The 12,213-nt window shown below is 37.6% G+C and overlaps 1 protein-coding gene across 1 annotated transcript in view; it reads right to left on the bottom strand.

The window, feature by feature from the left end:
- The window catches only part of LOC125668771 (rhodopsin, GQ-coupled-like), a 44,694-nt gene extending 32,893 nt beyond the window's left edge, over nucleotides 1-11,801 (bottom strand). The window contains exon 1 of the mRNA XM_048903183.2: nucleotides 11,392-11,801. Coding sequence (XP_048759140.2) covers nucleotides 11,392-11,576 — 185 coding nt within the window. The 5' untranslated portion in view covers nucleotides 11,577-11,801. The remainder of the gene's footprint in view (nucleotides 1-11,391) is intronic.
- Between the last annotated feature and the right edge of the window lie 412 nt (nucleotides 11,802-12,213).

Genomic DNA, 12,213 nt, shown 5'->3' with positions numbered 1-12,213 from the left:
CTGGACACACCAGAGGTACGCAGAATCAGGTGTTTAGGTGTAACCATCCCCTGTGACAAGCTTTTGTTTAGCTTTACTACTCTTCAATAATAAACTAGCGGAAAAAAGAAACTGTGTATACTTACAAGTTAAATAAAAAAAATAAAAAGTATTCTTTGATCTCTCTTTATATTGAAAAGCATAGTTTGATATACTATTTAAATGCGTGTTTGAGTACTCAAATATCGCGTTTGATTCGCTTTAATGGCCACAACACGCTTTTCTAGAGTTTCTAGCGTAAGTGATACGTAGTTATGGATTAGAATTCGGATTTCCTTGCATTCATTGACATTAAAATCCACCTATGACGTCAATCTTTTGTTCAAACACTCCATTATTTTTCAGGAATGGAGAGTTTGGAAAGTAGGTCAACCTTTGTACAAGTAGATATAAATGCATGCAACAAAAGAATAAAAAACGTAAGACATGATTAAAATTAAATTATAATTTAGTTTTTATTAATGTTTACAGTGGATTTTAAGTGGGTCAATGTACGAGTATCACTCCATTCCTTAAAAGCAATGGACCTCGGCCCCTTCGGGGCCTCGGTCCATTACTTTTAAGGAATGGAGCGATACTCGTACATTAACCCTTACATATTCAATGTATTCAAACATTGATTTGGGGAGTAAAATGTTGATTGAGAGATACCTTACATTATTGAAAATGATTGTTTGTGTGTTAATGATTGTTTGTGTGTTAATGATTGTTTGTGTGTTAATGATCGTTTGTGTGTTAATGGGATTCTGGAAGCTGGGGTGTCTCCAAGTAATGTGGCAAGGCAGTTTGGAGTATATATTATCACTGTAAATGCTTTATGGAGACGATTTCAGCAAACTTGCACCGTTCGGAACCGCCCACGACCAGGTCGCCCGCGTGTGACGTCACGTCGGCAAGATACGTATATACGGACGTCACATTTGCGTAATCGATTCCAATCGACTTCTTTGACCCGTAGATTGTTGATTGAAGATTAGAAGCATCCCTGGGCAGTGATGGATAAGTCCTCGTACCGTAAGGAAGAAATTGCGAGAGGCCAACATCCATCCTCGACATCCTGCTATCCGTCCTGTTCTGACGTCACCGTGTTCCGAGGTTAGCGTGGTATAGGAGGCATCGTCGTTTCCATAACGGAGATTAAGCAGATGTGTTGTTTACGGACGAGTCGAGATTTGATCTCGACAGCAGTGTCAGTCTTATTAGGACTTTCCGTCGCACCGGAGGACGTTACATTGACGCCTGCATTAATCAGCGCCACCAATTCGGTGGAGGGAGCGTTTTGGTTTGGGGTGGAACTACAACACATGGAAGGACCCCTTTGGTGATAGTGGAAGGCAATATAACCGACGTACGCTACCGTGACGGATTATACGTCAGAACGTAATTCCATTCATTCACAACAACCAGCGTAACATTAGCAGGACAAAGGACAACTACACGCCTTGTTAGTAACTATCTACAGCAGCATGTGCTACACTGACCTGACTGTCTACAGCAGCATAACGTGAATGTGTTACTCTGACCTGACTGTCTACAGCAGCATAACGTGAATGTGTTACTCTGACCTGACTGTCTACAGCAGCATAACGTGAATGTGTTACTCTGACCTGACTGTCTACAGCAGCATAACGTGAATGTGTTACTCTGACCTGACTGTCTACAGCAGCATAACGTGAATGTGTTACTCTGACCTGACTATTTACAGCAGCATAACGTTAATGTGTTACTCTGACCTGACTATTTACAGCAGCATAACGTGAATGTGTTACCCTGACCTGACTGTCTACAGCAGCATAACGTGAATGTGTTACTCTGACCTGACTATCTACAGCAGCATAACGTGAATGTGTTACTCTGACCTGACTATTTACAGCAGCATAACGTGAATGTGTTACCCTGACCTGACTATTTACAGCAGCATAACGTGAATGTGTTACTCTGACCTGACTATCTACAGCAGCATAACGTGAATGTGTTACCCTGACCTGACTATTTACAGCAGCATAACGTGAATGTGTTACCCTGACCTGACTATCTACAGCAGCATAACGTGAATGTGTTACCCTGACCTGACTATTTACAGCAGCATAACGTGAATGTATTACTCTGACCTGACTATTTACAGCAGCATAACGTGAATGTGTTACCCTGACCTGCGATGTCACGGGCTTTATCGCTTATAGAACATGTTTGCTCCCCTGCTACGTAAGTCGGATGCTTTGTGTCGTTCTTTATTGCGCATATGGAGGAACATTCTCTAGATATTTCTGCATAACCTGATTCGTTCAATGCGTCGTAGGTGTGAAGAATGCATCGGTGCAAATGGCGGTCATACACGCTATTGAACTTGTGAAACGTTTTTGCACCCTCTTATCTTCAGTGGCTGTTCATATCAACCATAATGGACATAATTCGTGATATGATAATGATATACATAATGCAACATACTATTTTGTATATGAATCTATAAATAAAATTACTAAACTACACAAGTTTGTTTTTTCCGTTAATATGTTTACGTTACAGGTGCAGTATCTGTACAGCAGACGTGTGCTAATACAGCACATAATTCACATTGCACAGCTCCATTCTATTCCCACCCCGAGCAGATACTTCATTTTTACCATTATTTCATTTTACTTTATCACAACGGATTATTTTTAGCTAACATTGGTAAAAGATTAAAAAATAAGAAGATGAGAGTCAGTTTTGATGGGTTTTATATGTTCAGGTTTATTAATTCAGGAGTAACACACTAAGACATACGTCAGACAGCTCTTTCGTACATATTCCTCGCCATAGTGTACATCCTGCTTAATTTTTTTCTCCGAATGTTCCATGGCGACAAACTTTCCGTAAAGAATATGTTTAGCTGAAGTGGCTAAACAATAATTGAGAGAGATGGTTCTCCAGATAATGCGTCAGTCAAGTGGAATTCTAATGATAACGAGACACAATTAAATAATAGTTATTAGGCTGTTTTAAGAAGCGGTTATCACATCTTCACGAAAAGAGGCATACAAAGACTCGAGGATTTTACAATATAGCGTACAGTTTTGCAATGAAGTAATGAAAAAAAGTCTTTTGAGAGTTTGCTACATTTACATACAGCTATCTAAACTCAATTTTGTTTATGAAATGCGTGCCTCTAGTACTACAGGTTCTCTCACTCCTTTCGTTATAAAAGCCCCCTATTCATTAATAGTTTCAATAAGTTTGTCTGGTGAATAACTGACATTTTTATAACTTTCCTTCTAAAATTTGGGGTTTCATGTTCCATTCAACAGTTCCGGTGATGGCTTGGAATAATTGGTATTTTTCTGGGCAAGAATATTTACTCGCTAAATTCCAATATGCTCGTTAAATATTCCTAGGGAACGATCTTCACAGACGCCATCATACAACGACACCTCTTTGAATACCTCAACAGGCGCAGCAATTAGCAGGGACGAAAAAGATTTATCAAGACCTTGAGATTACCTGACAAATCAAGGATGGAGAAAATATGACAGTGTTTCACCAATAATGAAGTGAAATCGACAGCACAAAATGAATAATTATTGATGTAACAAACATCATCCCTACTAACTATTTGTTCCGATTGGAAATGAGAATTATCTATACTTATAATTTAACTAATTTTGCCAATAAACTCCGAAAAGCTTGCTCCAGAGTTACTCCTTGTATCTGTTGAGGTAATATGGTCAAGGGTCAAATTGGGCATAGGAATATACTGACCATTCAATATCTAGAGAACCCTTTGCTTGACAGACATCAAACTTGGTACACCAGTATATCTTCAGAAGAAAATGACCCCTATTGATTTTGAGGTCACATGGTCAAAGGTCAATCTGGACATTGGAATATACTGTCTGTTCAATATCTTGAGAACCCTTTGCTTGACAGACATCAAACTTGGTACACTGGTACGTCTTCAGGAGAAGATAATCCCTATTCATTTTGAGGTCACATGTTTAAAGGTCAAGGGTCAACCTGGACATTGGATTATACTGTCCGCTTAATATCTTGAGAACCCTTTTGCTCGACAGACATCAAACTTTGTACACTGGTACATCTTCAGGAGAAGATGACCCATATTGATTTTGAGGTCAAAAGTCAATTGTTGAACTGGACATAGTAATATATTGTCTCCTATATTTTAAAAATTATTAACTTGATTGACACCAAACTTGGTACACTGGTACAGCATAAGGAGTAGATGACCCCTATTGATTTGTAGGTCACATGGTCAATTAACTCTTGACATAGGAAGCTATTGTCTGCTCAATATTTTGAATTTATGATACTACTATCAATTAAATGATGTGTGTGTATAACCCTTTTCAATTTTGCACCATAGGGGCATATGTGTTTTACAAACATCTCTTGTTGCGTTTAATATACACCTTTAATATTGTTCCATATGTGAAGTGACGTCCGTAAAATGTTTAATAGAATCTTACTTGATAAGTACATGGTGTAAAATTAATTAAAAACCTCCCGTTTTCGATAAACTTCCCTGAAATAGCAAAAATGAGAGTCCGGTGGCAGACACGCTTTGGCGGATCTAAGCCAGTTTTCTTTTTTTTATTTTTAAGAACAACTTAAGATAATATGATATGAAGTAAATCTTTTGTTTATCGATGCTTGATTTTAATCTTACAGGAGAAATAAGTTTCAATAATTTTTGAATAAATGAAGTATGCCTGTTCGTTTCTTCAATGCATGATTTCATTCTTGAATCGACCTTATGGAAATTTCCAGAACGAAGCGCCAAAGGCATTACATTAATATAAACGCTTAGGTCTGCAACAATAGAACATCCTCGGACCTTTCCGGCAAGCCGAGGAGTTGTGATTGGTTTACAACATGGTCAGCATAAAATTGTGTAAGAGTTCAGTGTTAGTTATACTTATAATAGTTTTGACTAGGCCTATGTTTATCATTTTATGAAGATTTATAATTATATTGCTTCAACGAAGGACACCCCATCCCGACACCAACGATCTGACACATCGATAAATCTTTAGATACGATATCCATCTCAAATTTTCAATGTTCTTAATTTTTCCCGTGATTATAGAAGTCACTTACGACTTTTTGTAATAATTTATTAACAGTTACTGATACGTACAAACACATGGATAAACACAAACAAGTTTTTATTTTGGTTGAACATGTTTTGTGATGACACAGAATGGCAGATCTTTAAAGTAAGTAAGGCGAAAACTGTCCAATACATATATGTCTGATATCGAATGGTCCGGGGCTGTTCTGGAAGTTTGCGCCTTATAACTTAAAATGTTTTCCCGAAATTAGGTTGTACACTACCCGACAATGTCAAGAAATCAGGCCACTGTTGACAATATAGCACTTTGTCATTCACATAGTGCATTTTCTTTTTTTCGATTATTGCATTTGACGAAAAACTAGAAACGACGTGTATTCATAATTTTGCACTTAAATTGTACTGAACAAAAACTACCATCATAAACACATTCGCAAAGTTTCAAATTTTGAAATCAAGAACGACGGTTCATTTTGTCTTTAGTCAGCGATTCGGCATTACGGAATGCATTCGTAAGATTATTATCTAATTTTCAATACGGCCATTGAGCAGTGAGGGATCTTTAGGTACCACACCTGCTGTGACAAGGAACACCCGTTTTTAAGGTCATCTCCGAGGAGCCGTGACATTCACACCTGATGCCGAGCGTTTGGCGATGGAACTGTCACTACATGTTTTAAAGACTTAAGTCTGTCACGGCCGGGATTGGAACCTCGGCCTTCCGCATGAGGGGCGAACGCTCTAACCTCTCGGCGACCGCGGCAGTTGAAATAATTGGGAGCTCCAAAATGACGTCTTAAAGCTGTATGCTCCGAATTACAATATTTCTTTCCATCTCGTAAAAACGCTATTAAATCATCGCATGTATGTAGTTATGAGGCTGTACGACATATCATAAATCATTTCACCAGTTTTAACCCAAATTATTTGATTTTAAATCGATGTTTACAAATAACCGCGTCACTCTGCCATTTCAAGTGACAGTCATGTGACCAGTTCAAACTTTCAGATATTGGTGGTCTTATCTGTCTAAAGCTGTGTATTTTGTTATAACAGTACCGTACCATAAGTTTAATAGAAATAAAAATATCAAATACCTCTTAGTAATCCGTTGTTTTACGCTCTTTCAGCCTTAAAACAACTGTATAAGTATACATAATCTGACATTTTTGGTGAACATGTGCTCTATGTATGACACACTTTTATAGATACTATAAATATATTAGGTGGATTTTTTAAAGCATTGTATCTAAAAGAACCACAAATGAAAAAAATAAAATAAAACTAAGTATCAAATAAGAAAGGAAAAAATATTTTATACTTATTATTTATTGGTTATATGCAAGGTGAAGATAACGAACAGTGATCAATCTCATAACTCCTACAAGCAATACAAAATAGATAGTTGGGCAAACACGGATCCCTGGACACACCAGAGGTGGGATCAGGTGCCTAGGAGGAGTAAGCATTCCCTGTTGACCGGTCACACCCGCCGTGAGCCCCATATCCTGATCAAGTAAACGGAGTTATCCGCAGCCAAAACCAGCGTGCCAAGAACGGCCTAACAATCGGTATGAAACACGTCAGACAGCATTTGACCCAATGCGAGGTTGTATTGACGAACTAGATCGTTATAACAACCATAGAATTTTCGAAATGCTGACTTCAATCGAGACTGTTGAAATCCCTGTACCGTCAACTTGTTTGTCAACAAATATATGTAAAATATCTACCCATATAAAGTGATCGGGTTCGGAATACAAAACATGAATCTTTGAAAAAACTGATTTTGACAGGAATAGAAGACATAAAATAAATGAACAAATAAACTAACTGTAAATTACAAACAAATACACCAGGATAAGTACATATATATTATTTCCCTTCTACATCCTTATCTTATGAAAAGGTAGTGTAACGCGATCATTTGGGACAAAATGTCACATACATGTATAGTTGAGTTCGGTTCGGACATAAATATAAAGAATATTGGAATAAAAAACCTACATACTCAATAAATCAGAAATATATGTATACAAAGGGATGCCATTTAGTATCATGTCCTTATCTTTTTTATGAAAAGGTAGATTAAAGCAGCTATTGAGGGAAAATGTCGAGACCGGGACCGGCTTTTAGCATTGTTTTTATTTTTCGGTCCCACCGGTCCCGGAGTTTCCACATATTATTTTACGAAAGAAGAAATTAATATGATCAATTTACTATCAGAATGCAGGCATGAGATGTCATACGTATGTTATTGAGAAATGGGGCTCAAATATCCTGATATATTCTGTTTGTATCGAATAAAAGTATCTGGGACCGGGACCGAGACCGGGTTTTAGTCAGTACCATTTAGACCTCTCTTACTGCTCAGGCCTGTAGCAGTGAGGGTTCTTTATCGTGACAACGCCTGCCTCGACACGGGACCCCCGTTTTTAAGGTCACAGGCGAAAGACTCGTAACGATCCAGGGCCGTAAATTAACCATCAATTTGGAGGAGGCAGGAAATTAGGTGGGGGTCTGTGCACATTTTGTGCACACTGAACACATTTCGTGCAAAATCCTTGATTCTAGGGCCTTCTAAGATGTTACTTGACTAACTCATTCTAAAAGAAAGATTTGGAATGCTTTTTAAGGGAGGTATCATGTTCTTAGTTATTGGAAACAACATAAATTCTAATGAACTTTAAATTTTAATTTTTTTTGGCTCAAAAGTTGGAGGAGGCAGCTGCCTCCTCCGCCTCCATGTAATTTACGGCCCTGCGATCTAATTTGCCAATACAACCTATCATTGGGTCAAATGCTGTCTGACGTGTTTCATACCGATTGCTAGACCGTTCTTGGCACACTAATTTTGACTACGGATAACTCCGTTTACCTGATCAGGATATAGTGCTCACGGCGGGTGTGATCGGTCGACAGGGGATGTTTACTCCTCCTAGGCACCTGATCTGGTATGTCCAGGGGGTTCGTGTTTGCCCAACTGTCTATTTTGTATTGCTTATAGGAGTTATGAGATTGATCACTGTTTGTTATCTTCACCGTTCACGAAAGACTCGTGATTCTCACTTCTAAATGCTGAACCTTTAACCTATTTACATACATGTATTTCAATGCATTAGGTTAGACGCGCGGCCGTGGCACCAGCGGGCCTCGATTGATTGATTGCTGTTTTCCGCCACACTCAACAATTTTTCAGTTATCTGGTGGCGCCCACTTTTTATTGGTGGAAGAGAGAACCCAGATACAATGTACCTGAGAAGAGACCACCGACCTTCCGCAAGTAAACTGAGAAGCATTCTCACTTACCGGCGCAAGTGGGATTCAAACCCGCGCCGAGCAGAGGTGAGGCCGTGTGAATTTGAGCGCTATACTCTAACCACTCGGCCACGGAAGCCCTAGCGGGGCTCAAACTCACGACCTCTCGGTTCCCAACGTCAAGATGAAATGGCCCCCTCCCGCACTGATCCACCTTTCCCGAATTCGTGCCTCGGTGAAGCCTTATGCATCATAACTGCGCCTCCCAAACTCAAAATACTGGATCCTCGAGCTTCCAGAGTTTTTAATCTATGGGTTACATTAATTCATGGTGAACTTGACACCTTAAGTCTTGGGGTTTATAATTTTTTTTCCTACATGTAGTTTAATAATACATGTACATGTAATTCGTAGTTTAAAATAGATATTGTAGAATTTATACACAAAGACATGATCTCAAACACTGAGCAACAATACATTGTACGATCTTGCAGTTTTTTGTATCAACATCTAGTCCACAGTTATGTATACAATTTTATTCACGCAAACCCCATTGATAAATTGCATTAAAAATCTCAATGAAGTCCGTACCTCACGACCTACCTGTATGCATACAATTTAGAAGATGTTGAAAAACTCAAGACAAAAAAGCAGCTGTAGACTGTATGACATTTGTGCAACAGATGCTATTGAAAAATGATTTTCAATTTAAATGTCCAGTGTAAAATGCATTTTTTAAAACAGCTGTTTACCAAACTGAAGCTTAATAAAATAGGTGTGACAAAACGCGTATGCAAATTTATGTTGATGATGTACAAAAGGGGGAAAAGCCATATTGATTTGTTCATAATTAGACCAGGATTTTTATATACGATAGCAACTTCAAAGTTATAATACGTGTATGGAAATACACTCTTAATACTTCAAGGTGAAAACTGATCAATATATATGTAATTATGCTTTCTCTGTTTTGAAAGCAGTTTGTTCATGACCTATTTGTAGATAAACCCCCTTCCTTGGTCAGATGTCAATTATCATAGCAGTCCATGAAAAATAACAACAGATAGTTAAAATGATAAGAAAAGAGAAAATAGTGAAAAAATATGAAGGGGCGCCGGTTCTGATAGAAATAAAACTGTCTAGCACTTAAATTACTCCATTCTTGTGACCATGAATTTGCTATAAATTGTATCTGAAATTATATCACAAGTCATCAATATCTAAGAAAATTGTTCTGAACAAATAGTTCTGTGATTGTTATTTATAAAACATTTTTACTTATATCATTCAGGGGGACGAAAAAACTTTTAACCTTGAGCGCGAATTCGTATTAGGGCGAAACAACTAGCGGTGAACGCGAACTGGGGTAAAACCGCCCACATTCTGATTTGCAATAAATCTGCTTTAGCTCAAGTATACTAGTTATGTTGAATTTTCTTCAAGCATATGATATTGGACATTGCTTAATTTTATTACAACAACCATTGAATTTCAAGGTCTTTCCGGAAGGTTTTATTACATGTAGCGTTAAAAAACTGTTAGACAGGATCGGTTATCAGTACAATGTATTTACGCAACGTATGATTAATTATTATGTTCCCCAAACAAAGTTTGGGAACATATTGTTTTTACTCTGTTTCTTATTATTATTATTATTATTATTATTCTTTTTCTCCGGTACTTTTTTGTCCGGTAGTGTTCTCAGAAACTACAAAAGGGATCGATATGAAACTTTCCAGGATGATAGTATAGCGTTTGTAGATGTGCATAGTGATAGTCATTTTGTTTGCACGTGCATGCACGCGCGCGCACGTGCATTGCAATTTTGGTACAAAAAATGGAAAATCAGAATATTGAAGGAAGCGATATGAAACCTAATTAGGATGGTAGGATATCATTTGTAGATATGAAAAATAATAGTTCTTTTTTCTGTACGCGCACGCATGCGCGTGCACGCGCATTGCAAAATTTGTACGCTAACTTTGGAATCAGTCTAACTTTTTTGTTGTTCATTGAAATGGCTTGAAATTCATATCATAGGTAGATATTGAGACCCTTAACTGATTTACATGGTCAAAATTACCAATTTGCACGCGCATGCACGTGCGCTTCATTTTGATTGGATAATGCTAAAACGTTTGTAACTATCTTATTTATGAAGTGAATGAGATGATATTCACAGCATACGTAGACAATATGTGTATCTATATGTTGGTGTAACAAAAAATGCCAACGCACACGCGCATGCGCGTGCAACGTTTTTTAAATGTTCAATTTTTAAAGCACGATAACGTTTTTGTTTTTCATCAAATTCTATTCATATTAGGGGTTTAGATGTATCTTGGTACTCCTTACAAATTGCTGTGGTTAGAATTACTGCTCAGCACGTGCATGCACGTGTCCTGATTTCTGATTGGACGATTTTAAAATCGCTATAACTTCCTTATATTTGGTGGAAACGTTATGAAATTCATACTGTGGGTATATGATACAAATGCCTGTTGAACGACATCAACAAAAATTCGGAATCATACACGCGTGCGCGTGTATGCACGTGCAACGCTTTCTTTCATTTCTTGGTACTGAAATGACCATATTGAACGTACTACATGTAATTAAAGGCTAAAATAAAATGATTTTTTCCTATAGATTCACAAGGACATCACTTTTTAATTGGGGGAGGTTTGGGGAACATCTGTAACGGTCCCCGTTACAATTAAAACTAGTTCTCTTTGAATTAGAATGTATTCTTCATGTACAAACTCAAACTTCGATACATATGGAGTTTGTGTCAATGTTACGAAGAGCATGGTAATAAAGAACATATAGAACACGTACTTTGTACTTTTCAGCACTGTTCATGTTATTGCTACAAGCGGTACACGTTTTCCCGAGGGAAACATTTTTAAATGTTTTATTAAAAAGGATTTTGTTTGTAGCCTGTACCTTTTACATAACCTTCTCCTACACTCTTCAAAATATAATGTGTTTTACAATCATAAAAGCGGAAATAGTGTCTGCCCTACCTGTAAAACATCCAGAGAATAAAACCGTTAGATGTGATTGACACAAAACCCACCACGGATACCACAACACCCAGAATCAAGTGGAACTCGTCCGACAACCCGCTGTAATTTATCCAATGCTGAGATACTAAGCTGTGCAAATTATGAGACGTGAAATTTCCGGATGTTTGGAGTAGATCATCCATACTCCACACTAAGAAATAGAACGGAATCTCGTGTAAATCACATCGTAGCGGGTTGGGTGAAAAAACTCCACCTCCCACATTGTAATAAGTAAAGGAATCAATAAAACAGTGTAGTACTATTCTAAAGTCCAGTCCGTATTCTACGCGCTCCAGACAGACCAACGACCACGCATGAAGTGATCCGACGTTATAAACATGTTACTCCAATATCTGAATTAGTTAAACGCTGTTTGTGATAAACCAGAGAATTAACTGCCTGCTGCAAACATGCTTGCTTTTTTATCATTAAAAAAACCGCGAGTTTTTCTCAGTCTTTGTTTACTTTTACTCCATATCTCTTCTCTGTTGATTGAACAAAACAATCAGAGTACGAAAACGGAATGGTATAAAAGATGGAACGAAATGATACTGAATCAATGCGATTACTAGTAGTTAGTGTACTCATACGCTTTTTGTCTCTACTTCATAAGACAACGTCTCTTATCTTCTAGTAAGCTGGCAGTGATAATTAATTACGATAAGGGTAAGTCGGACAGAAAATGACTGAAACAGAACCAATGAAATCTAAGATGAAGTTTATGACCCTAGTAAGAGGAACAGATTTATTTTCTTATTAAAAAATGTGGAAGTGTTCAAT

This window comes from Ostrea edulis, chromosome 4, assembly GCF_947568905.1.
Source record: "Ostrea edulis chromosome 4, xbOstEdul1.1, whole genome shotgun sequence".
Taxonomy (NCBI): Eukaryota; Metazoa; Mollusca; class Bivalvia; order Ostreida; family Ostreidae; genus Ostrea; species Ostrea edulis.
This window is presented reverse-complemented; position numbering and strand designations above follow the sequence as displayed.